The following is a 27685-nucleotide window of genomic DNA, read 5'->3' as shown; positions in this document are numbered from 1 at the left end:
TGTCTGACTACCGACAATGATCACACCACAGTCCTGTCAGGGATAAGAAACGGCACAACTAAAATAATGTAGAGGAAAAGGTGGCACTTTCTGCGCTTTCTTGACGTCATGGATGATGCACACATGTATGTATATATCCTCATGATGAGGTACTAGAGGTAAGTTAAGAAGATCCAAACGTTTCCACTAAAGGAGAGGCGCTTGAAAGTAAGTATTCGCGTGATGCACCATTCACGCAAGCGAATGAACACACGATCCAGTCACGACCCGAGCTCAATGACCGGCGGGTGGCGTGCTTGTACGCATGCGCGCCGACCTGCAAAGGCAGCTGCCGCAGCAGCCTCGTCCGCACTCGGCAGGGATTCGGCTCCCATCTCAATGTGTTCGGCATCTGCCGCCATTACGGTGACAGCCGTCACCTCCTCTTCCTCTTGTGGCTCCGCCTCCGAACCGGGCACCTGTCCTCGGTGTTCGTGCTGCTGCTCGGATCCTTCTGCGGCTGCGGCGGCTGCCGCTGCTGCAGCTACTGCAGCAGCGGCAGCTACCGCCGCCGCCTCGGCTAAACCTAGTTGCTTCGCGGCCGAGTCCGAGTCCTCCATCCGAAGACACTTAGTGGAGCGGGGGGGGGGGTTATCCCGCGAGGTTAGCCGAACTCGTCCGAATGAAAGTTATTCTCCGATCTCCCCCGATCTCCACTTTAAGAATCCCGAATAGGGAAACGAACGGCCCAAAGCCGCTTCCGATCTTATCCGAGTATAGTCGATGACGGGTCTTCCCGAACCCGTCCAACAACCCGCTTCGGTCTCACCCGAGTGATCCCGATCGGAGCCGATTTCTCCCGATCCACCGAAAGTTCATGTTGAGGCGGCTAGAGCGAGATCGGAAGCTCGCGAAGGTACCCGAATAGATGGCGGTTACTCGTCGAGCTACGGCCGTTGCCGAAGAGGCCCGAGTCTTTCCGGCTATGACCGAACCGAGATGGGAAGCAAAGGTCCGAAGAACATCGAAGGCTTCGTCAATCCTCCCTCTCACAATCCGGACCCACCGGCGGTGTCCGAGGGGCCCCGAATATCTCCGAGGACGCGAACAATAAAGGCGATCGTGGAGTTCCGCTCGCGCGAAACCCGCCGAACGGCAATCCGCCCATGCAGCCCTAGGAGGCTGCGCAAGGGTTGTCGGGATGCTGGAGGAATTGGGGAGGGGGAGGAATGGGGGGGGGGGATGGGATGAGAGAGTATGGCGGCCGTCAGGCAAGGTGAGCGGAGTTGCTTTGACTAAAAACATTGCTCCAAGTTTTGAGACCCGAGTTAAGATGTGGAAAGGGGAGACTTAGAGAAATCCTGGACACCGTTGGTGACACCATCTGGTTAACCAGCTAATAACCAGCTGGTTATTAGGTTGCAGTCTAGCCTGCTTGCAAATGGGTTACCTTGACAATAGTGAAACAGTTGCCTAGTTGGCTTTCAAGCAAGTTACTGCTCCGTTGAAGAGAAGTTGCTTCTGAAGTCAACGGGGACGTGGTTGCAACCTGCTTATGCTGTAATAATTAGTAATTATCCGGGCTATGATAAATAAAACTAGTACTGGTAAACTGATATTGCAGGATTGCATGGCGCCCCACCATGCAATAATGGGGGTTGTAGTTTCTATAGGTAACTATAGAACTATAGGTAACTATATTTGTAGACTAGGAAGCCACGAAGGGGAATTCCTCGTGGAAAATAAAGTCACATAACTGCCTTACAGGACAGTCGAGGCACAGACTAACTGCCCGATTTATTTCTGTGGCATTGTGGCAGTGTCACCTGTGGAAATTACAAGTGGTTCTCACTTACTGACCACTTGGTGACTGTTGGAATTTACGATGATGCTGAAAACCGAGACTTATAACCGCTCTTCAAAATTAAGGCTGTTGCAGACACCCACCCACCCCCGTTATGTGATTGCCATTTGTGACCTTCACTAGCCGCTTCTGACAAACAAACGCAATGGGAAACAGGCAGGAAGTTGCAAGATACAATCACATGGCATCACACATAATGACCGTGCTGCTTAGCGATGGAGTTGTCAGTCCCTGTAATCACTGAATCATGCCCTAAATAATTCAGCATAGGTTGAACTACAGTTAATAATATTCATATATGTTTTTAATTGATATGCTGCCTTTCGTCCAGGTTCTTGAGGTGCCTTATTTATGAAGATTTATTTTCTTCCAGGATGTTTACTGTACAATGCTACCCTATACTAATGAGAGATTTAGTGTGATCTAACAAACATGTTATCTTTTATAGAAGGCAAGTGATAGGCAATAATACTGTCATCTGGAGAGGATATTTGTCAAATGCTTAAATCTCCATTTTCTAGTATATTGTGCATTTAATATATTTTGTGGCTTTAATAAATATTTTACAGAAACTTATTGTTCCATTTTAGTCAAATCCCATCTTGAAATCTAGTTTTAAGAACAATATAGAGAACTTGGAGCAGGTTCAAAAAGGGTAACAAGGATGAACAGAGAACTAGAAACTAAATCTTAGAACAAGAATCAAAGTGCTGGGGAAGTCTGGCCTTGAGAAAAGATAGCTGAAGGATGTTACAGTATTTTCAGATACCCTGTTTCCCCCAAAATAAGACATTCCCTGATAATAAGCCCAATCGGGCTCTTGAGCACATGGCAATAAGGCTAAGTGCTTATTTCAGGGTTCAAAAAAATATAAGAGAGGGTCTTATTTTCAGGGAAACATGGCATCTGAAAAAATATTATATGCCATCATCAACACCTATTTTCTTTCATTCCAGAGGGCAGAAAGCTGAATAATGGATTTTAGAGAAAGGCAGATTGCAAATGGACATTAAAGGAGGGAAAAGGGCATTCTGAGAATAAGGGCAATGACAGTGGTGGAGCTAGAAAGATGGTAGACTTACCTTTTATTTTTATTCTAATAGAGAATTATTCTGGAACGATGCTTTAATTTGGATTCCTTATTGAGGAAGGAATTGGATTGCCTAAATGACCTCTTTCAATCTATGTTTCTCTAATTCAATATTGATTGGCTATTACTTTTAACTAATTAACAAACTATCAATGTTAACCACTAAAAAGTGAAACTTGCACCTTAAACTTGCATTTGGGCTGAAATTATTACCAACTAAAAAAAACCATTTCACGGTTATTTCAATAGAGGGAGACAGAGGTTCTCTATGTAATTGAAATAAATTTCAATAAAGATCTCAAAGAGTTGTGAGCTGTATACAGTCTACCTTCCCTTGTGCTCTGAACAGAAAGATATAGATGCTATATTATTTTATCTATACCTACAGGGAAAAATATCACACTGGATATACACTGTAAAAAAATAGAGAAATCTCCCCCTCCCTCTTGTAGAGGGTTGTGTGGAGGTCATGTAAAAACTCATACAGGAGTCATGACATAAGGCAATATTTGTATATTTCTGTTCTGAAAGCTGAAGGGAAGGTGGACTGTATATACCAGTCTGATAGCACATCTAAATATCCCTGCAATCACTGAATGAGAGGACCTGGATAATTCCTAAAACTATTGCATTCTATATAGTCATCAGTGGTTGAGTTCAGTTCCCAATACAAATAGTCCTCAATTTACAACAGTTCATTTAGTGACTGTTCAAAGTTACAGCAGCACTGAAAAAAGTGACTTATGACCATTTTTCACACTGATGATCACTGCAGCATCTCCATGATCACATGATCAAAATTCAGATGCTTGGCAACTGACTTAAATTTGTGAAGGTTGCAGTGTCCCAGGATCATGTAATCCACCTTTGTGTCCTTCTGTCAAGCAAAGTCAATAGGGAAGTCAGATTCACTTAACAACCGTGTTACTAATTTAACAACTGCAGTGATTCACTTAATAACAAGAAAGGTGAAAATAGGGCAAAACTCACTTAGCAACATAAATTTTGGGCTCAATTGTGGTCATAGGTCGAGGACTACTTGTAGATAGCTTGAACCCCAAAGAATAATATCTGGCAACCCATACCTGAAGACTCTCAATAAACAATGAAACGGGTCACACAGTACTTCTGGCACTCCATATAAAGCATGAATAAAGATACTCCAGTCCAACATGACTCCTAGCATGGATATAAACATGCTTTTAAATAGATTTAAATAAGCCTAGAATTCGTAAGTTCTCATTGTATTGCATCGCTAATTTTTATTTATTTTTTAATCAGAATTTTGGACTATATTTTAACTGCTTAAATCCGAATATCTGCCTAATGGTTTCATAAATTTATTTAGTAATGTATTTAGGATTATAGCTCTGAGTCTAAACCAAAAACCGGCAGAAAGTTTTGCTGAAGTAATTTTGAATTAAGGTATTATCAAAGGCTGAAATGGGTGCTGCAGTATTGAAACAAGTTGTGCCATGTTCTGAATTATACAGCTGATTACTGTAGGACAATATTTCTTTTTCAAACCAATTAGAAGAATTTCTGCACACTAGTTTTTGTATCTTTTACACCTTAAAGGTTTAACGTTGGATAATTGTTTTATTTTTGTCTTGTGTACAGGGAGCTCATCGTCTGTTGTATCCTTTTTCTTTTATCCAGAAAACCAAATACATTTTTATTGATTAATCATACCTATAATTTTCAAATGTGCCTCAAAGGAAGTTGGTATCTTCTTAGAAGTTTATGATGGTTCCTTTTAGGAAAATGAATAATGGTGGATAAATTTCTGACATATAAATGCGGGAGATTGTTAGGTATATCTTATAACAACTTTCCTGTTCATCTGATCTCGCATGAGTAGCCTTAGAATATCATCTACAGTACTAAAATCCACATTAATTCTATGACAGTCTGTTAATGTGATTACTTCCAGAAACTTCAGAGATATGAGAAATGGTGCTATATGTCATTATCCTCTAATAAGTGTCATTCCAGTTTTAATGTTTAAGAAGATGCTATGCAAAATGACCATATTGTTATTGACTGTAGGCATTAAGATATAATTGATTGATATGTGAAACCAAGAAATGAAATACATAGAATAATAACATTTAAAGGAGGAAACTGCAAGACACATAATACAACTTGCAGAAAAAATCCCTCCAAAAGCATTTGAGACATAATCTTCAACTATTTCTTCGACTGCAATCTCATTTTCATTTTCATTCCTCATCCATTCTGTAAACTGGGATACATCTGTTATCAGTAGGTTTTAAAATGTCCAATTGAAAAGGGATTATCCTTTAAGTAAAATAGAAGCAAAATGAATATTTACATAACAAACAATAATACACAAATTCCTTTCAGATCTAAGTGGGTGTGGTTGGTTTCATTTTCCCCAAGAAAAGTTTGGCTTTCAGCAATTTACATGTTCTAGCAAGAATATTGCAAATATGTCTTCAGTGTAAGACTATCACAAATGCAAAAATAATCATATCAATTTAACTGTTGCTGTTTTTAAAAGGCTGCTTGGCATATTTAGCATTCTATTGTAGATTTATAAAATTAAAGAGAACAAATAAAAACTACCAGATGTGTGCTTTTCAGTTATAATTTTAACAGAGAGATAGTTTAGTGTAATGGTTAAGGTGCTGGCCTAGAAACCAGGAGACAGTGAGTTCTAGGTTTCCCTTAGTATGAAAGCAGGCTGGGTGACTGGTCCAGTCACTCAGCCCAACCCACCCACAGGATTGTTGTGGGGAAATAGGAGGCAGATGTCCTCTGCCTCGAGTTATATATAAAAATGTGGCATAAAAATATAATTTTAAAATAAATTTATTTATTTTTTCATAATCAATACAGTATTTATTATTTGGATTTCTATAGCACCCCATTTCAAACCGTTCTGAACAATATGCTACATAAAAAAGAAAATTATAAACTAGGTCAAATTACAATAGTAATCCCATCCACTTGGAGATATTTAACACTCCTCCAGGTGTTCTATCATACGGCCATGTTTTCACAGCTCCATGGAAAAGGTGGGAGGTGATGGTCCATATGTATAAGGTTAAATTCTACAGAAGAGGAGCTACCATTGAGTAGATACGACCACAAGGTCAACAGGTTGACCTTGATTGACTCTGGAGGTCTTCTCTCCTTGATCTCACTAGATGGAGAGCTTTCAGAACAATCATTCTTGAAGAATCCAAGCCCTGAAACATACAGGCTTTTAAAAACATACCTAGCATACTGTATTGTGCCCAGAAGCTGACTGGTGTCAATGCAGCTCTAAGAATAGAGATATTATATTGATTAATTTAAGTGTTTCCCCAACTATCTGGGTAGCTGTGTGCTGAATCTATTTAAGCTTTCAGTTGCTTTTCAAAGACAGTCCTGCATAGAACAAATTGCACAATGCAGTTTTATGCAGGAAAAAATACAATTGAGCACAAAGGCTGTTCTGATCACTGTTTCCATCTTCTTCTCAAGGAAGAGCTGCAAATCTAGGACAATTACCCACATTTTGAACGAGCTCAGTATGGGGATATGATTGCATCCAGAGTCATAAATGGACAATCTTTAGATTTGGAAGATTAGGACCCATAGCCACTCTCTTCTAGGGATTTAATCTGAATCTGTTCCTTTCCACCCAAACATTTAGTTGCATCCAAGCATCCATAACATCTGGCTACTTATGTCTAAGAAATCCCAATAAGGGCAAAACCGGTCATGTTATGTCTCCTGATGGTCAGTATAACTGAAAATACCTCACAAGATGTACATTGTAAAAATAAATAATCCCCCCTGCTCCAGAAGCATGGAAGTTATGTAAGGCCCCATATAAGGGGTCATGACATAATTTAAGATTTGCCTGCTCAGGAAGAGCCTAACAGAAATATTAATTAAATTTAATTAATTAAAATATAACATTTTAATAGTGCTTCTAGATATGGAACTATGGAACTGCTGAATCCCAGAACCTGGATACTTCCAATAGTCTGCACTTTATATAGGCATCTAAAGAGTGGTCTGTGAATTCAATTGCTGATAGATGGCATGAATTTCAGAAAATAACATCTCATCTGGCTACCTGTTTCTGAGGAATCCTTCAAAAGATGATACAGGTCATGCGATGCGTCCTGTTTGTCTTTGTATCTAAAGTTCAGGAAAAAAATTCAGGCCTTTGCAGATAAAAGAAATGGTTCCAAGCATTTTAAATAGGAGACTAGAGAATGAGCCAGTATAGCATATCCCTAAAGGAGAGAAAGCTATATCCTCAAATAAGACAAAGAGAGGAGGCACAGTGGATGATGATTTGCCTCAAAGAGTTAAAGCAAATTTCTCCTGAAATCTTTCTGTTTGCCATAAGGAAGGATTAGTGACATGTCAATTTCTAACACTTATCAAGTCACCTTGCAGGCATTTGTTCCTGCTAACACAGCTGGAGGCAAAGGATACTATAACTGTATTACACGCAGACTAAAATTCTCAAAAGGAAAGCTAAGATCTTGGAGGCTCAAGTAGTCTTATCCATCTGTCCAATCCATGAATGAGAACTAAAAAAGAGAAATCAGTTACTGATTATGCAAATAACATGATTCTGGGTTTGTCTTCTGGATTACGATGGCCTGCTGGCATAAGAGGAATTTCATCTCTCAAGGATTGTTAACAGGGTCGTAAGATAAAGAATCCTAGGCTTTTAGTTAGAAGGGTTTTAAATTAAGTCCCGTGTAAGTTAAAAACTGACGGATCTCGAATAAACACTTGTGCACTATGAAATATGGGAATAGTGCTGAAATAGGGCCTTGCTGAAAAATCAGACCTATGTTTCATAAAGTTCATGACATTCATTGTCTACTTACTAATGTTCACAGTGTGAGAAGTAAACAAGATGAGCTTGAACAATTTGTACAGAAAATCAAATATAATTTAACAAGTGTAACAGAAATCTGATGGAATTGCTACCATAGATGAAAGCTAGAAACGGAAGAGCAGAGTTCAAACGGAACATAAGCAATAGAAAGGGAGGAAGATTTGCATGTTAATGTAAACTATACTCATCCATGCTTAGAAAAGCAAAAACGAATGAATTTGGTAGTGCCATTAAAACAGGATCTAGGACTAAGCAAATGAACAAATAAAAGCAGTACTCTTGTTGGTATCGTTCATTTATCTTGCTAAGAAAATGTAGGTAATTTTCAATAGCAAATTGCAGATTTTTCAAAAAAGCACGCATTCATAAAGATAGAGAACTTTAATTATACTGTTATCTGTTAGGAGTCAAAATCTGCCACAAACATGGCCTAAAAATTCCTGATGTGCATTCATAACAATTTTCTCCTTCAATGCCTGGAAGACGCAGGAAGATTAGCTCGCTTTAACCTGATACTAACCAATAGGGTACACTTAAGATGAGGAACTGGATGCAGTAGGAACACGGGAAAAATTAGATTTCTTGATTTTTAGATTTCAAAAAAGCATGCCCTTTTTTTGGAAACAGGCTTGCTAGTTTGCATTGTGATTTGAAGTGGAGACAATATTTAACTTTTAGAATCTTTAGAGGAGACACAGTTCTTGGAAATAATACTATCTGTACTATTTCTCCTAACTTAAAGAAATAATTCTCTATATGGGATCAGAGATTCTCTTATGACATTTTACTAGCTATTAATAGAGTATGTAATTAGTGGACTCTCATATGTGGGTTAGTAACCTGAAATAGATTACAGTGGCACAGCTAAATAGACCATTAGCTGATTTTCTGATCTTATTCTCGATACCACAATACGATTAATTTGGTTTTAACTTTTCTAATCACAGCCATTTTGATTGTAAACGATAGTTTATAGCTTAATGCATTGTACAAATATACCTAATTATGATTTATTCATAAACCATGGTTAAGGGAAAATTGTGACTTAGTGCAGCTTCTAAACCAGTTTGCTGTATGCGCCCAGTAGCCAAGCACGTAACGTTTATTCAAAAAGTTCCCAATTCAGTCTCTAGTTGAAACAATCTCACATTGCAGGTGGGAAACAACATCATGACTGGATAGAAAGGAAATGTAATGTTTTGAAGTATTCTGAAACATAACTTTGGAATCGCTCGATGGTGATTCAGCAGGAACACTAGATCTACTCTGGAAGCAGCCATTCCTCAAAAAGATTTTTTTTTTAAGACTGCTTACTGAAATGTGGTGTAGTTGGGTTGCCTGTGGCTCCTACTCAACTGAAGCGCAGTTACTTCACTCTGCTATACTTATCCAAGCCTAAGTTTATTATCAATCTTTGGAAATGGACTATTGATTTAAGTACAGTTTATACTACCACTTGATGTACTGAGTGGCAGTGCAGTTTTATAGTATATAACACTGAATTATGATCCGACATAAATAAAATGTGAAAAATATAATTATAAATAATTTTCCTTGACGGAACCTGCTAGCTGTCATCTGTTCCCCTACAGATCCTTTTCTTTTTAGATGGAATTTATTATGTATTTTATTTTTTAGCAGCACTTCTAATGATTATTTATAAAAGTAAGTTGTTTAAAATACACAGTTAAGAGATGGTTCTGCTGATTCTTGTCAACATGATATACGCTAACTTGATTTTTCTCTCCCTTTTATATTTTATTTACTGTCAGGTCAGATTTTCACTTATCCATATAGTTTATTGACTCTTGATCTTGTATTGCTGTTCTTTATGGCACTTCTCGAAGTTATCCGCTTGTACTTTGGTAAGCATTATGTAATTTACAACCACCCCTTAATATTAATCTGTATGTAAAAATATGAGTCCAACTGAGCAATTCAAGACAACTAGCCAATTACTCGTATCTGATAAGCCTTTTAAATACTTTTACTGTTAAACATTAAAAGACTGGTCAATCTAGTTGGGTGAAAGTGCAAATTTTATATTAGAGACATTACTCTAATATAAAAATAAGTTTTTTTGCTGGCTAATTCAGCTATTTTGCTCAGAAAGAGTTCAGCGTGACTTACTCTGTATAAAATTTCTATTTTAAAAATTATAACTATTGGAGAATGACAACTATTGTATATAGCAGTATTCTTTGTGTAGGCCACTAGAGAAGAAGAAAATGTGACAAAAAGGAAGGACCTATTTTGGGGGGTTGGAGAGAAATTCTTCAAACCACTTGAATAGTCAAAAGTGCTGTAGAATGAAAGACCATTGCTAGATTCCAGGTCTGGATCTGCAGTTTAAGCAGCCATAGAATAAATTGTACAGCTTAAATTATCTTCTTTTTTAGATAAGCAGAGTACTTGCCGCTATTATGAAATTTAACTTTACAGGTAGTCGTCAATGTATAGCCATTTCATTCGTTCATTCATTCATTCATTCATTCATTCATTCATTCATTCATTCAAGAGGGGGTCAACTTATTTCCAAAGCACCAGAAGGCAAGATGAAGAAACAATGGATAAAAAATAATCAAGGAGAGAAGCAATCTGAAATTAAGGAGAAACATCCTAATAGTGATTATTAGGAACAGCTTGCCTTCAGAAATTGTGGGCGCTTCATCACTGGACGTTTTTTAGAAGAGACTGAGCAGTCACCTGTCTGAAATGGTATAGGGCCATGATGGCAAACCTATGGCACATGTGCCACAGGTGGCACACATAGCCATATCAGTGGGCACATGAGTTCAGCTCTGGTGCACACAGCTGATTTTTGGGCCTTCTGGGCCCACCAGAAGTAGAAAAACAGGCTGTTTCCTGCCTCTGGAGGACCTTGGGGGGGGGGAGCCATTTTCGCCCTCCCCAGATTCCTAGAAAGGCTCTGGAAGCTAGGGAGAGAGGAAAAACGGGCCTACCATGCCATCACGTGCCAGGAGTGGGGGGAGCGTGGTGGGGTCACGTGCACATGCTTGGGGGCAGGGCGCATAGAATTATGGGGGCAGGCACACGCACATGTGACACCCCCCTCCCCCGCCCCTAGCACGCGATGACAAAAAGGTTAGCCATCACTGGTATAGGGTTTCCTGCTTGAGGAGGGGGTTGGAGTAGAAGACTTCCAAGGTCGCTTCTGGCTCTATTCTGATTGATTTAGTGACCAAAGATACAACGGCACTGAAAACAGTGACTTATGACCATTTCTCACACAATTGTTGCAGCATCCCCATGGTCACGTGATCAAAATTTGGACACTTGGCAACTGGCTTGTAATGACACTTGCAGTGTCCTGGGATCATGTGATCACTTTTTGCGACCTTCAGACAAGCAACGTCAATAGTTCATGGCTTCCATGACGGCTGTGGACCTGACCCAGTTAATTTATGGCTCTACTCACATGGGGGGACACACACTGACCTTGTTTTTGTCTCTGGACAGTGGTTGAGTGATCTCAAGATAGGGGATATAGTGATTGAACCCTTGTCATGGTCAGATCACTCCCTCCTTCGCCTGGACCTTCGAACCGCCACACCCCGCCGCAGGGAGGCGGAACCGACCAGGTGGTTCCGCCCCAGGCGCCTGATGGATCCTGAGAGATTCCAGATGGAGCTTGGGCCATTTCCTGAGGTTCTAGCACACGACTCGGCTGAGGACTTAGTGGCCGCCTGGGATAGGGCGGCGGCTGATGCTTTAGACCGAGTCGTGCCTTTGCGGCCTCTGACCCGGCGCCGGTCTCACCTGGCTCCTTGGTATACTGAGGAGCTGAGGGAGATGAAGCGCCGGAAAAGACGCCTAGAGAGCAGTTGGAGGGCTAGTCGTTCTGAATCCGACCGAACACTGGTAAGATCTCATATTAAGAATTACCTAGTGGCGATAAGAGTAGAGAAGAGTAACTACTTTTCTACTCTTGTTGCGTCATCAGATAATCGCCCAGCCGCCCTGTTTAGGGTGACCCGCTCTCTGCTCCATCAAGAGACGCGGGAAGACCCCTTGGAGGGTAGAGCTGAGGATTTTGTACAATATCTGTATGACAAAATTGCTCAGATTCGTGAACAGCTAGACTCTGACTGGATTGATCCAGAGGAGATGACAGGGGCAGGTCCTGAGAATATTGTTTGGGAAGAGTTTGATCCTGTGACTCCCGAAAGCGTGGACAGGATACTGAACAGACTAAATGCGACCACATGTTTATTGGACCCATGTCCATCCTGGTTGGCACTGGCCTCCCGGGAGGTGACGCGAGGCTGGCTCCAGGAGATTATAAATGCTTCTTTAAGTGAGGGTGTCTTTCCCACCGTCTTGAAAGAGGCGGTGGTGAGGCCCCTCCTCAAGAAGCCCTCCCTGGATCCAGCTGTATTAGCAAATTATCGTCCTGTCTCCAACCTTCGCTTTGTTGCAAAGGTTGTTGAGAGTGTGGTTGCACGACAACTGCCTCAGTACCTGGATGAATCGAATTATCTAGATCCGTTCCAGTCAGGATTCAGGCCCGGGTACAGCACAGAGACAGCATTAGTCGCATTGGTTGATGATCTCTGGAGGGCTCGGGACAGGGGTTGCTCCTCTGTCCTGGTCCTACTAGACCTCTCAGCGGCTTTTGATACCATCGATCATGATATCATGCTGCACCGGTTGGAAGGGTTGGGGGTGGGGGGCACTGTTTTACAGTGGTTCTCCTCCTTTCTCTCTGACCGGTCGCAGTCTGTGTTGACAGGGGGGCAGAGGTCGACCCCGAGGCCCCTTATATGTGGGGTGCCACAAGGATCGGTCTTCTCGCCCCTTCTATTCAACATTTATGTGAAGCCGCTGGGTGAGATCATCCGTGGTTTTGGGGTGAAGTACCATCAGTACGCTGATGACACCCAGCTGTACATCTCCACCCCAGACCACCCCAATGATGCCCTCGAGGTGATGTCCCGGTGCCTGGAGGCCGTACGGATCTGGATGGGGAGGAACAAACTCAGGCTTAACCCATCCAAGACCGAGTGGCTGTGGTTTCCGTCGTCCCGATATAGTCAGTTGGCGCCATCTCTGACTATTGGGGGCGAGTCGTTGGCCCCCACAGATGGGGTTCGCAACTTGGGCATCCTCCTGGACTCACGGCTGTCTTTTGAAGAGCATATGACGGCCGTAGCCAGGAGGACTTTTTATCAGGTTCTCCTGATTCGCCAGTTGCATCCCTTTCTGGATCGGGACTCGTTACACACGGTCACTCACGCCCTTGTCACCTCACACCTGGATTATTGTAATGCTCTCTACATGGGGCTCCCCTTGAGAAGCACCCGAAGGCTCCAACTGGTCCAGAATGCGGCCGCGCGGGTGGTAATGGGAGCAATGTGGCGCTCTCATGTAACCCCCCTCCTGCGCGAGCTGCACTGGCTCCCAGTGGTCTTCCGGGTGCGCTTCAAGGTTTTGGTTACTATCTTTAGAGCGCTCCATGGCTCAGGACCAGGGTACTTACGAGACCGCCTCCTGCCACCAATAGCCTCTCACCGACCAGTTCGCTCCCATAGAGAGGGACTCCTCAGGGTGCCGTCGGCCAAACAATGTTGACTGACGGCCCCCAGGGGAGAGCCTTTTCTGTGGGGGCACCTACCATCTAAAACGGGCTTCCCCCAGAGTTACGAAACATCCAAGACTTACGCATATTCCGCCGTGCCCTGAAAACATTTCTATTCCAACAAGCCTAACTCTTCCTTTTTAATTGGCTTTTAAACTGGCTTTTAAATTGGGTTTTAAACCTCTTTAGATAAATTTGGATGTTTTTAATCTTTGAGCCTAAATTACTTAATCTGTTTCTTAATAGTTTTTAACTTCTATATGTATTTGTATTTGTTATGGCTGTTCACCGCCCTGAGTCCTTCAGGAGTAGGGCGGTATACAAATATGAAAAATAAATAAATAAATAAATAAATAAATAAATAAATAAATAAATAAATAAATAAATAGGGAAGCCAGATTCACTTAACAACTGGATTAATTTAATAACTGCAATGATTCACTTAAGTCAAGGACTACCTGTATTCAAGAGTTCCTTCTGTAACATTCTATACTGGATCATTACAGACAAAAGTTGTAATATGTTGCTACATAAAGGATAGTAGCTGCATAGCTTACAAGAAGCTGGTATCCCATAGACCAGGGGCATCAAACTGGCAGCCTGTGGGCCAGTTGCACCCCAGCTCCACGAATGGGAAAAACATGAAACGTCACATGACGGCAATGTGACACTGTGAGTTTGACACCTGTGCCATAGACTAATGGGGTTTTTTTTGGCAATGAGCTTGCCAGGCAGAAGAGAACAATGAACCACAACTGTTCCTTCTGCTCCATCTTAAGACCTGTCTAAATATGTAGCATCTCCTTAGCATTACATGCCAATACAGCTATTGAAGGAAGAGCTGCCCAGAATCAACTGAACTGAGATGGGCAGTCAAAGAAATTGAATGGACAAATGAATTAATGAACAAATAAACAAGAAACATGTCTCCAGTCACAAAAAAGTTCTTAGCAGAACCCTACTCAGCAGTACTCCAGAAGTATGAAAGCTTTAGATCCAGCCAGATATTTTATCTTTAATAATTCTAACATTATTAAGGTTATTTTCTATTTAAGACTGCATTATAAGTGATTTACCCCCCTCTGTAAATTAAATTCCTGTTCAATTTCAGAGTTCTACTGTTATGGTCTAACAGATTCATAAATACCATCAGGTGCATGTATGTCCTTTTCTCCCCCTATTAGGTACCAAAGGCAACTTGAGAGAAGAGGAAGCTCCCCTTGGGATCAGTCTCGGGATCACTGTTGGCAGTGTGCTTCTGTCAGTCTACTTTCTAGTGTGGCAAACGTATATCCTGAGAGCAGATGTCATTATTAATGTGGTGCTGCTTGTTGCATATGGACTTGAAGGAATTCTACAAATCATAGCAATTGCTGCCTTTGTCAGCTAAATCATGTTGATGCTTGTATACATGGTTTTTTTCCTGCATTTTCTTGCAATGGAAGCAACGTTTAAAAATTACACAAAGGAGATGTCCTGGCAATTCTGTTCCATGTGACATACCAAAGTTGCCTGAGACGTTGGTTAAACAGGTTCTGCTGGCCCATTTTCAGCATAGAGTATTTACTATAATGACCTGTGCTGCAATGAAAGTTTGCAAGTTTGTGGCAAAAAACAAGCTGTTTTTCAAGGGGAAAATATTTCTTTAAATACGCAGGCCAATGCAGGAGGAATATTTATTTATTTATTAAATTTATATACCACCCTCACTTTCTAAAGCAAATGGAATGGAATGGAATGGAATGGAATGGAATGGAATGGAATGGAATAGAATAGAATAGAATAGAATAGAATAGAATAGAATAGAATAGAATAGAATAGAATAGAATAGAATAGAATAGAATAGAATAGAATAGAATAGAATAGAATAGAATTTTATTGGCCAAGTGTGATTGGACACACAAGGAATTTGTGTTGGTGCATACGCTCTCAGTGTACATAAAAGAAAAGATATGTTCATCAAGAATCATAAGGTACAACACTTAATGATAGTCATAGGGTACAAATAAGCAATCAGGAACAATATCAATATAAATCGTAAGAATCCAAGCAATAAAGTTACAGTCATACAGTCATAAGTAGAAGGAGATGGGTGGTGGGAATGATGAGAAGATTAATAGTAGTGCAGACTTAGTAAATAGTTTGACAGTGTTGAGGGAATTATTTGTTTAGCAGAGTGATGGTGTTCGGGGAAAAACTGTTCTTCTATCTAGTTCTGGTGTACAGTGCTCTATAGCGTTGCTTTGAGAATAGGAGTTGAAACAGTTTATGTCCAGGATGTGAGGGGTCCATAAATATTTTCACAGCCCTCTTTTTGTCTCGTGCAGTATACAGTATACAGCTTACAGTTTAAATCATAGATATTAAAGTATTAAAATATCAACAATGTATACAAACTAAAAAAACTGATGACAAGGACAGCACAGAGGTGGCGTCTTCCCTATTAGGCCACCAGCCTCCTCCAACATGAAGGATCCCCATCAGGACCTCAAACTATCCCTGTCAGCTGAAACTCTGACCTATAGGATGCAGAGCATGCTGATTCTGACAGATTGAGTGGGGCAGGCCAATCCCATTGGGGTGAGATGGTTCCTCAGCTAACCTGATCTATTCCATGAAGGGCTTTAAAGGTGATGACCAACAGCTTAATTGATCCTGGAAGCAAACTGGCAATCAGTGGAGGTCACACAACACAGTATTATGTGTGACCTCCTGGGGTGGTCAGAACGGATTATTTTACTGCATTCTGTACCAATTGTAGCTTCCAAATATTCTTCAAGGGTAGCCCCATGTAAAGCGTATTGCGGGAATCCAAAATTATCGTATTTTTCAGAATATAAGACGCACCTTTTTACCCCCCAAAAGAGGGTGAAAATCTGGGTGCATCTTATAGTCCGAATGTAGTCCCACCCAGCCTCTGAAACGGAGATTTCAGTGGCTGAAAAAAAAGCAAGGCGCAGAGCTCACAACCAATGAACCTGTTGCTAAAGTTCAACTCTGGGAATAGCTGATTGGGGGTATTCCGGGAAGCCGATCCACGCCCAACCAGCTTTTTTCTTGGTGCGTCTTATAGTCCGAAAAATAGGGTGTATGCACATTTATTCAGAGTTAATATCTTAAAATTAGGTAGCCTCAGGCTCAAATTTTTGTGGCAAGTATATTTTTTCTTGTTGTATCTGCACCAGGCCAACAAATCATCAATTAGTCTACAATTAGAATTATGATATTTTCTAATTCTGATTTGCAAGGTGCAGCAGAAAGAGAAAATATTAAATATTACATCAGAATCTGCCATATCATAGACAGAAGTTACACATTATACTAAAATAAAAAGTGGTTCCTTTGCTTTTTGCTTAGTAGAATGTGAGATACATTTAAAGGCCACGGTTTATAATGTAGGTTAGTATGTAAATCCTGCTAGTAGACTCATTCAGTACATTACAGTTTTTAAAAGATGTAGTGTGCTCTTCTGACCTATGTATAATCTTTCTAAAACCTGTTAGCATTCTTGTTTGCATAATAACACATTTCAAAGTTTCATTTCAAGAATATTAGATTGAGAATTATTTCACTTTATAAGTCTTATAGAATACCTGGAATAATTCTTTTTCAACATGTTTTCCCCCTTCAGAATATCTCAAATTGTTATTTGTTTTGAGTATAGTTAAGAGCATTTCTGGTGATTTTATCATCCATTCGTGTTTCTTGTAATCCTAAGGAAAAGTAAGATATAAATGAATTTTCTAGAAACTATGTATAATATGAATTTTACCTTTTGTCTTTCTCTATGTATGTTAATTTGCAACATTCCAGTTTTCTTTTATAAATACTTGTTTTGTGTTTTTTAACAAAAATAGATATATAGATCTGATATGACTTTTTTCTCCCAAAACTACTGTATTTATATTTTTATATCTCTTTTTAATAAATAAATATTTCATAGATTGTATATTTAATGGGTGTCTCTTATTGTTTTTCTGATAACAATGATAGTCGAATGTAGAATGTAAGTCTATCTTGTCTGTGCTAAATATTATGGAGTTCTTATAGATAATGGAGCATTTCACAAAAGGCATAGCTGTGATTAATCTAGGAAAGAGAAATGTCAAGTTTAGGGTTTAGTGAGTCCTACAGCTGTAAAAGCCTGGAATTATTTCAAATTTGATTGCAGACATTTATCATTTTTGTAGGGCTGACTCTCTGGAAGTGCCTTGTATTGATGTATTAGGACCAGAGATAGAGGAAAGTTCAAGATTTTGTGAAGATTATAATAAGAATGCCTAACATATAATTATTTCTGACATTTCAGAACAATGCAGCAGGAATGTTCAATTAATTAGAATGAGTGCTGATTAAATCAGAATGAGCCAAACTTTGGAAACAAGAAGAATGACATATAATTTTATAATTACACTTACCAACCCAACAATTGTGATTTGTAACTCTCAGTGAATTTTGGCATATGTTCAAGTGCATGTTTACATAAATATTTTTCATTATGATCAATAGCATTTACTACCATGGAAACATTTAGATTGCAATTCTCAAAACATTCCCGGAATAGGTGGATCCAAAATCTCCCCACTTTTTTTTTTTTGGTAGGAAGATTGCACAAACTGATTATAAACAATGCTATAACACAGACACCAAAATGATTCACTGGAACTTTGTAAAAATTATAATGTGCCAGTAATGAAAAATAGGTGGCAACATAGAGTCGAAAAATATTTGAAGGTGAGCAGGTTAAAATGTGGGATTTGCAAAGACAAAGTGATAGTTTTGCTCCATAACACATCAGATTTAACTGTAGTTAAAGAAGAAAGTATGGATAATTGATGTGGCAATATCGGGATAGTAAGACAGAAGACAAAAGAACTGAAGATCACAAAGTATCAAGATCTGAAAATCAAAGTTGAAATATTATGGCATAAACTTGATTATATTGGTGCCTGTGGTTATTGGCAAACCGGGTGTACTTTACCAAAAAATCTTGGACAACACTTAAGAAAATCTGTGCATTGACAAAATGATCATTAATTGCAAAAAACCACACTTTGGATTCCAATATATACACACAAATACATTACGACATGCTAGGCAGCTAGGTTCGTGGGAAGAACTTGATGCATTTGACAGCCAACTCTAGCTAAAAAACGGAACTGTTGTTTATATGTTCATGTTTTTTATCTAATATATAGCATTAATAATATTCATACTGATGCACTAAATGTTTTACAGACGGATACTGCTAAACTGTCCATTCTTTTTATGTAATCTATCTGTATAAAACAAAGCAGTATCTTAATAGCTCAGAAACTAATCTAAAGGGCATATATAATATTTTCAAATACGCATACACAACATTTAATAAATGTTTTAAAGCAATCTAGTACCCTTCAGGTATTTTGTGACTGCAATTCCCAGCCAAATGTGAAAACTGTAATGAGTATCAGATTGGAAAAAATGGTTTACATTGATTACTAAGCATATTAGAAGTGCTTTCCTGTATCAAAGTGAAATACTGTAACCTTAAATAATTTTAACTGAACCATGGAGTAGATTTCCCAAATATTTCTATACTATGCTTCATCTGGTATTTGTATATATGAACATGAATTGTCACGGTGAAGTCACAATAATTGCTAAACACACTAACATTTTTAAGTGTCTAATTAAAAAGCCTAGCCCTTCTAGAACAGGATAAGCAAGTTTAAATTAAAGCTGCATTAAAAATAAAGAATATGCTTTTTAGATGTCAAAATCTTGCTTTGGGTGGTGGTTGCTTCAAGGAAAAAACCTTATTCTACACACAATTTGGTTTACTATCATTAGCTTAATTTAAAATTTTGCTTTAAAGAAGAAAAAAAACAAGATGTCCTATAGAGATAAGGCTTTGCTGTTTTGCATTATTTTGCTATTTCCAAACCAAACAAAATGAAGGGAAATTAAAACAAAGCAAAGTACTAGATTTCATAAGATGCAGTAAGCAAATTTCTGTCCACAACATAATAAGTTATGTGCGCTAAAGGCAACTTAAGGGCTCTCTTCACCTCAATAATACATTCTCTGGGCTTTGAAAAGTCTTAATGTGCAGAAAATAAGAGAATCAGACCAAACAGAAATCAGCCTACACAGATACAATTTCTGTGTTCAAGTCATAGATAATGCAATAAACACAAGCTTATTCTGGAATTAGGAATCCGCCAACTATAACTCTTCCACCTCTTATTAGAGGCATTTAAAAATGAGTAGGATATTGCAAATTGATTCATCTATGGCATTATTATATATTAATGTAAATAAATCTGTTCTATCCACTAATCTGAATCTGGGAGAGTAAGCATATGCCTAGAATTAAAAGATCTCAGTTCTTTCTTTCACTGTCCACTGCTTGGATTGGACTGTAAGCCTCCAAAGTGTACTCTGGACAGGATGTCGAATAGGCATCTCCTTTCCCACACTCTTCAAATTCCTTCATGCACTGAAATCATGTGGGTCTCTTGTATGTCCACATCTACCATTGTACCCTTGAGAAATCTGTCAATTTAACATGTTCTGAGCACATTCCCTCTCCCCTTGCAAATTAAAAAGACTGGGGGAAATCTGGGAACAATTCATACTGCTATTGGTATCAAGAAGCCATGGTAAGGCACTTTCACGTGCATCTGGATATCACAATCTTTGAAGTCACTCAATTAACTTCCTCCCTTCTTTCTTTCCTGGAACAGTATACTGTAATTTATTAGTCTGAGAATATCAGTTTGCCTTTATAATGAAAATTAAATTGGTTTCTAATTTGCAAGAGCAAATTGCTGCTTAGTGAAGAAGGGCACATGTCATTCCTAGCAGAGTCAGGCTCTGTGTAAACCTTATGGCAGTTTTCCAATGCCCCCATCATCCAGGAAAAGCAGCACCACTGTCACTAAAAAGATACACGTACAAGATTTCAATTTCAAGCCACAGCACTTTTATAAGTGACAAACTGGAGAAAACTTTCTTTTTTTCCATCCCTGACTTTGGAGAAGCATTGCAAATCAGAATAAACAAAACCGGGCAGCAGGGCCCCCCAAGCTTGATGCAAACTCCTCTACAGATTAAGGTGCTTAATCATAAATAAGTAGTGTATTGGTGTTTATCCATTGTTGTTTACCACCTCCTGTCAGTGGCAGGAACTAAACAAATGTGGAATGTGCCATCTTCTGTTGGTCTGTTTAGTCTTTATAATTTAGATTAGACAGGACAGACTACAGAAAGTTCAATTGTAACCGTAGAACGAGAGGTAAATTTATAAAAATCCCAATTTGTTTGAAAGACTAAACAGACGGTTTACAGTTACAATTGAACTTTCTGTAGTCTGTCCTGTCTAATCTAAATTATAAATTGATTTTTTTTCTGTTTTACACAAAAGGTCCGTATGGGGTTTCCAATCAATGATAAACATGCATCATGGATAATGGTAAAGAAATGCAAAGGGAGCCATCCAGCTCACCTCTTCCTTGTGGTAGATGATCAACAGCTGGCAGGCTATTTAAAAATGAAGTCACTCAGAGTCTGAGTTAAAACAGAATAAGAGTTGGAAGGGACCTTGTACATCATCTAGTCCAGACCCCCCCCCCCAAGCAGGAGACCCTACACCATTTCTGACAGATGGCAGTCCAGTCTCTTCTTGAAAGCTTCCAGTGATGAAGCTCCCACAACTTCTGAAGACAAGCTGTTCCGTTGGTGGATTGCTCTCACCCTTAGAACATTTCTCCTTATTTCTAGGTTGTTTAGTTTAACTCCTGGCGATTTTGTGTTTTTTTGACACCAAGACTGACCTTTCTCTGACTTCCCAGGAGAATTTAATGTACACCCTGGTATCCCTACACATCTCCCCTCTAAACACTGCCGTAACTAGGCAGACTCTGCACGGCATCCGCTTCTAGGAAACCAGCTACTTATACATACATACAGTATTAAAATACCAAAAGCAAGGCCGCTTCTACTGAGGAATTAACGGCGTCAACTTTAGCAGGCCTCCTTCTCAGAAAACATGCCTAGACTTGAGCTGTTAACTTTCTCTCCCGCCTCCAACTCCGGTCCAGGCCAAGGCCCGCTGTGCTGAAAGGCAGCTTGTCAACCCCGCTTCCATCAGAACCGCACCGGGCTGGGCAGGAGCACTCCTCCCTCCCTCCGTCTGCTCCTCATGTCAGGCCCTTGCTGGGCAGAGAGGCTCCACAGGCCAGGTCTGAGCGGTGCAATGAGCCCCGGAGGAGCCTAGGATCCGCGCGCAAAGCTGGAAAACGATGCCCCTCGGGAGCAGCCTTGGCACGCAGCCCTCTAGCCCGGGAGCCGCCTTTCACGGCAGCCGCCTGGCACTCGTGTGGCAACGTTTTCCAGCCGCGGCTAGCGGTGTGTGTTTGCGCGCTCGTGTGTCTGTGTGTTTGCGCGTGTCTATGTTGCGTAGTTCACTTTTCCTTCCGCGTGAAAAAAGTTTAACAAGAGGGGCAAGAAAGTGCGGTGGGAGGGTTGCAGAGAAGTAATGGCTCCCCTCCCCGCCCCGAAATCTCGGGGAAATAAAACGGGGCTCCAAAGCGGAGGCCAGCCCGGCACTCGGCAGCGTCGCGCCAGGGGTCACCAGAGATCCCAGGCCGGTCTGGCAGGGAAAGGGAGTAACCTGTAGCTGCGGCCCCAGCGACTCCTCCTCCTCGTCCTCCTCCACCACCCCGCCTCTTTTCCTAGCTAGGCGAAGAAAGCCGCCTCCTTCCACCTGCTCACGGCGACGCTTGTTCGTCCGGACGCGGAGAAAAGAGGAGAAGCCAGCGGCGCCTGAGGGAAGAGGACGACGCAGGACGACGACAACCCTGCTTTTTTTGTTTGTTTGTTTGTTTTCGGGAACGAGGGCCGAGGCATGGCAGGACTCTGGGCCGACTGAAGAGGACGAGGGAATCGCGAGCGGGAGAAGTGTGACAAGGACCGGCGGCGAAACAGGAGGGTCCGCCTGCCTGATCCAACGGAGGTGAGTACTGTAGTTGCGTCCCCCACAAGAAACGGGGGGAAACTCTCGGAAGACCATTTTTTATTTTTTTGCACTCTTCTTACCTGGAAAAGGGAGCGCTGCAGCCGAAACTCAACCTTGGAGGAAGTTCAGTACAGAAAACGGGGGGGGAAAGGGCAGCGTTTTCTCAGCCTCGTCGGTGTGCCATAATAAACCCATCCCTGCCTTAATGCTAAAGATCCAGGACAGCAAGTTTCCTGAGCGTGGGAACGCTCTGCCTCGGGGAGGGAAGCCTCGGTATTTTATTTTCGGTTTACACAACTTTGCCGAATATGGATCGGTTGGGATTTCTTTCTACCAGTCTGGTCGGAGTTTTTGTCCAATGACCTTCTAACAGCCGGTTCCTAACGAGAGGAGAAGCTGAGTTGTATGGAACCCGTTTTTCTGAACTTCGCAGTTATCCTTTGCCTGCGTGGCGGCGGTAATACATGAATTTCAATAGCAAATATTGCAAGATACATTTCTCTCTCTCTCTCTCTCTCTCCCCCCCCCCCATTTCTTCTCTCCAGTAGAAGAAAGTTTTCTTAAGTGTTTTCTGATATGGAATCCAGGGAATTAATCACTATATCATTAGACAAATAGGACAGTTGACCATAATTGTTGCTTGACTTTAATTAGGATAATTTGATATAAGGTTTAATAGCAGGATCTCTCATCCATATTGAATATTTAACTGCCTGGAAGCATAAACACAAGAGTTTTCCTTTCTCACCCACAAATTACAAGCTTACAGTGAGGGCATAGTATGATTACACCTTTTGGACCTTGGAATTAGATACAAATATCACATGAAAGAACAGGATATTTTTATAAATTATTATCTTAGCCTTGACAGGCTGCTCATTAGGCACTTTAATGAAGTCATACCAAGTATACACAGGGAGGCTGTTAACAAATCATATGGATATGAATATTTCTGGCCAGGCACAAAAAGGAGAAGTAAAACATTGCCTGACTTTTATCAAACCATAAACAATCAAACCACTCTGTATCTCTATATTAAAGAACATAGCTAAATTTCAAAACTTCTGATATGAAATGTCTAAGCATTCCGAGTATCTGAATTTTCTAAATATTGCCTTATATTTTTATGCGAGTATGCTGCCAAGTAAACAAACATTAAGCATATCAGAATTTTTAAGTTTTCCAAAATGTTTTACTGCGTAACCTGATTTAATTGTCTAGAGAAAAGAATGGCCCTATTTAGAAGTCCCATTTGATTGCTATTTTTGGTTAAAAGGATCTGTTATAAAACAAGCGGTTGGAATATATTAGCATTGCTGTGGAAAAATATAAGAAAAGGTTCAAGATGGTCTGTGTACTAAGCAAAATGAAAACAAACTCGGGGCTGATTCATTTTCTAATGCTGTAATATAGCAGAACTGTTTTTCTATGACTTCTTTGTACGATGTTTTGCTAAAGTTGTAAGGCCAGAATTATATGATGGGGTACAAAAACTGCAGCTTATTTTAGCACAATTGGTAAAAGAGGTCCACATCCTTGATTGGTCCTGGTTCCAATTGTAATTACAATATACTGGTATACATGAAATATATTACAATATAATACCACAAACATTCAAGGAAAACATTTTTCATGGTACTTTAAAATCACTTACAGTCCTTTGGCACCTGATGGATGCAAAAGCATAATGCAGCCTTTCGTTCCACTTCATGAGATGATTTTAAATAATGGGCTTCATGTAGTTATAAATGCAATATGGAAATTTACTGCTTGTCTTTCAAATTTTATGTCAGGATTGAAAGGGTTCAAGATTCGGTAGGCCTTGTATGTCTATTTTTTAAAATACTTTTTATATTGAAAAGAAATGATGCAGTCATACTCAGTAGGATTCCAGCCAGTGATAAATACTGTAAGTTTCTGGAACAATGTTTATCAACTGAGCCCCATAGCAAGTCTCCACCCTGATATCAGCATGAACCACCAGGTTATGAGGATTGTTTAAGTTTCAGATCCAGCATTGGATTAAAATATGATCAGACAGCCAGAGCAGCCCAGTTGAAAGAGGGGAGGAAACCTGTTTACACTTGTGTTCAAACCCTTGTTCAGTCTTGAAGGATTTCTAGAAATTGCAACTACCTAACATTAGGATTTCCTCTATAAAATAAGTGTGTCAATGCCTTTCCAGGATTTCTGCAAAGAGGCAAAGTGACGTAAGAATTCAGTCAGTCAGTTGATCGCATTGTTAGACCAGAACAAGTATGTCCATGAGTGATCTCTGAACACTTATAAATCTATCTCAAGAAACCAGTAAATTAAACTTGAGATAAAATTAAAATACATCTATAATACAACCTGGCTACTATAGAACCACAGAGTAAAATCCAAAAGGAACACTCGACATCTAGGCTATAAAAGAGATTGTGTCTAAAATTACAAAAATGTGAAGACGTGTTTTACAGGATGTGATAATATCTGAAGTTATATAACATTTGATAATACAGTGCCTAAAATTACAAAAAAATACATCCATGTAGCAGAAACCTGGCCTGTTAAGGTCCAACAGAGATAGAAATTGTACAAAATTCTCTACAGGCAGTACCTTTTTTTAAAAAAGCAATAACTACTAATAAATCACAAATACTTATTAATGTTTCAAATAATTATTCGGGCATCTTTATCAAGATGCTTATTCTTTGTTTTATAGCTTTGATATCTATCATTTTTTTGAAATGACATTTCTTCAGTGCTATGACTGGGTTGCAGCTTTAAGAAAACTTCAAGTACATTTCTGGTTTATGACAGCAACATGTTAAAGTATTTCTGGAGAATGGAATTTAAGTGAATTCATATGGAATGAGTAATGCCACTGCCTGTTTGTTATATACCTGCCAATCTGTTCTGTGATATTTGCATGTTTCAGTAAGTCTCCATCTTGCTGTAGAAGTGGGATTATCTTGTCTTGCTATGGCTTGGTACTCTTACAATACTCCCAACAGAAGGCTCATAGTCTATCATTCAGAGCAGTGCAAGCTTGCAAACTAGCAGTGAATTTACAGTAAATTATCGGGGATCAAACTACTTTGCAGATAGTGCTTCTCAGGGTGTCTCACCCTGTTCTAGCAACTGAGCAGAAAAAACTATGTGGGCAATATTGTTTCCTTCACTTTACCTTTCTTCCTCTTCAGTGGTCAATCCACCCATTTTTCTGATACTACGTATCTGTAGCTCTGATCACAACATGAAGCCAGAGGCCTAAAGCTAAATTTATTTTCAAACAGGGTTAAGAATCACTACAAATACTCGTAGATTGACCTGAGAATGTCTGATCTACAACCAAGTCAAGTAAAAGAACTTGATGGTTTCATTTTTTTCTGACCCTGAGATATAAATAGTAGGTAGCATTGATGAAAAGATGGAAAATGCTACTTTCCCAGGGACAAACTACATATATTTTTATCCATACCTACAAAGAGATTGGACGGATTCGTCCTTAGCACCAAGCCATAATTCTGCCTTCTTTATTTTGGAGAGCTGTGTGAATCTTGCCAACAATGGCTTACTCAAAAAATCCACAATAAAATAAATCATTCCCCCCCCCCTTTTTTTGGGGTGGATATTCTGTAATAAGAAGAAAGGCAGAACAAGTGATAAAAAAAGAAAACACTAGCATTAACTAAAATCTGCATATATATTATGTCTAGTTCCTGGAAGTTATTGTAATATACTAAGCATCCCTTTGGACTCCTTTCCAGATAGTGTGCAAATAATAACCAGCACAGAGCAAGATAGTGATTGCAGGCTTGAAACTAAAATTAAATGGACCGGAAATGATGTAATAGGAAGAGGGATAATTTGCTAACCCTCCTCTCTGCCCCGTTTCTAGCATATAGAATTTATGTTTACAGTTGTAAAACTTGTTTGGGTATCGGCAATGCTGGCTGATATGTTGGTGCCCTGGGATATTTGCTCAAAGACAAGCACAATAAGCACAATTGTGGCAAAGCTACAGAACCAATAGCAACTATCTATTGCTGCTATCTTATCATTGGGCTTGCAGTCTTTATTTGAAATGCATCAGGGCTTCAGACTTTATGAGTTATTATTCCTGAAGGTTGAAAGGAATGTTGTTCCCACAACAGTAACAAATACAGGTGATTAATCTCAGGAATGGTAGAAGTAGATTCATGTTATGAAAGCTTTCTTATTACCACAAGCCATAACATGCTTCCAGGCCCTCCAGCAGCTTCTCTTCTGGAGAATATTTGCTAAACCAGAGAAACTTGTCAGAGCCCAAACAGAGGAAGACAGTTCTACTGAGCTATTGGGGTTGTCAATATCTTCTGTCCAACTTTGATAAATTTCTTAACTATACCAGGTCTGATATATACTTTGGTTTGCAGCGTAAACCACAGTTGGCTGGCCTCATATGTGCTAAAGCACAATCCTGGTTTACAATCCATAATAGTTGAGTTTATACAAATCAAACCCAAATCAAGCAAATCATATTTTGGATTAGTGTAATTTGTGAACTCAGTCTGATCTGGTTCAATTAAACTAAGCCTAGTGGCTTTTACAAAGAGTAAAATTGCTCCAGTTAAATTGTTGATAATTCAAGAAACCAAAGGGGTAGGGAGGATTGAGGTAGATGAGGAATAGCTTTGTGAAAAGAAAAGATAGGAAGGGAAGCACCCTCTTTGAACTTGCAGCTTCTAATTCTGTTCAGTCTCACAGCCACACAAGCAATGAAGCCAAACTTTTGGATTGCAGTGAGCTCGTCCATTTCTTTGTTTTGATAATGTGACCATCATTTGCTGAATTTCCTGGTCTGGAGTTATAGAGAAAGATTTTTGGGCTGTGTCTCTGTCTTCCAGTTAGTTTTTAACTCCTAGCAACTGGTCTTCCTTGTCTTCTTCCTGAACTATGAATGTTAATGCTCAGTCTTGACCAATCCCATTCTTTTTATTCACCCGGAGACAACTAGCCCCTACAGATTTCTTGACAAGGTGTTTTTGGAAGTGGTTTACCATTGCCTCCTTCCTGGGCTGAGAGTGAGTGACAGGCCCAATGCCACTCAACTGGCTTCATGCCTAAAGCAGGACTAGAACTCATGGTCTCCTGATTTCTACGCTGTTGTCTTAAGCCACTGCACCAAACTAGTTCTCACATAGAAGTTAAGAAGCTAAATTTCTCCCAAAGGAAGATAGTATTTGTAGCTCAGAGTTGAACGGTGGAGTCCTTAGTGCTCTCAGAATTGTATCTGGGACAAACTAGGTTTT

General features: G+C 39.9%; 3 protein-coding genes across 7 annotated transcripts in view; 2 read left to right on the top strand and 1 right to left on the bottom strand.

The window, feature by feature from the left end:
- The window catches only part of DEAF1 (DEAF1 transcription factor), a 29444-nt gene extending 28055 nt beyond the window's left edge, over positions 1–1389 (bottom strand). For 2 of the 4 annotated variants that reach the window (XM_034416802.3, XM_087880646.1), the window contains exon 1: positions 317–1363. In XM_034416802.3, the coding sequence (XP_034272693.1) occupies positions 317–599 (283 nt within the window). In that variant the 5' untranslated portion in view covers positions 600–1363. Of the gene's footprint in view, positions 1–316 lie in introns of all 4 variants that reach the window. The other 2 variants (XM_034416801.3, XM_087880643.1) reach the window with 2 other exon arrangements.
- TMEM80 (transmembrane protein 80) lies at positions 1175–15206 on the top strand. The gene is made up of 5 exons (XM_034416803.3): positions 1175–1255; positions 4554–4570; positions 9381–9474; positions 9582–9674; positions 14593–15206. The coding sequence occupies exons 1-5, from the start codon at positions 1237–1239 to the stop codon at positions 14796–14798; spliced, it is 429 nt and encodes a 142-aa protein (XP_034272694.1). The 5' UTR covers positions 1175–1236; the 3' UTR covers positions 14799–15206.
- A 6334-nt stretch (positions 15207–21540) lies between these two features.
- Positions 21541–27685, top strand: part of EPS8L2 (EPS8 signaling adaptor L2) — a 101381-nt gene continuing 95236 nt past the window's right edge. For both annotated transcript variants that reach the window (XM_034416805.3, XM_034416804.3), the window contains exon 1: positions 21541–22406. The gene's annotated coding sequence lies outside the window, so the exon portion shown is untranslated. The remainder of the gene's footprint in view (positions 22407–27685) is intronic.

The sequence above is a fragment of the Pantherophis guttatus genome, chromosome 1, assembly GCF_059756535.1.
Source record: "Pantherophis guttatus breed Tessera chromosome 1, ASM5975653v1, whole genome shotgun sequence".
NCBI classification, from domain to species: domain Eukaryota; kingdom Metazoa; phylum Chordata; class Lepidosauria; order Squamata; family Colubridae; genus Pantherophis; species Pantherophis guttatus.
This window is presented reverse-complemented; position numbering and strand designations above follow the sequence as displayed.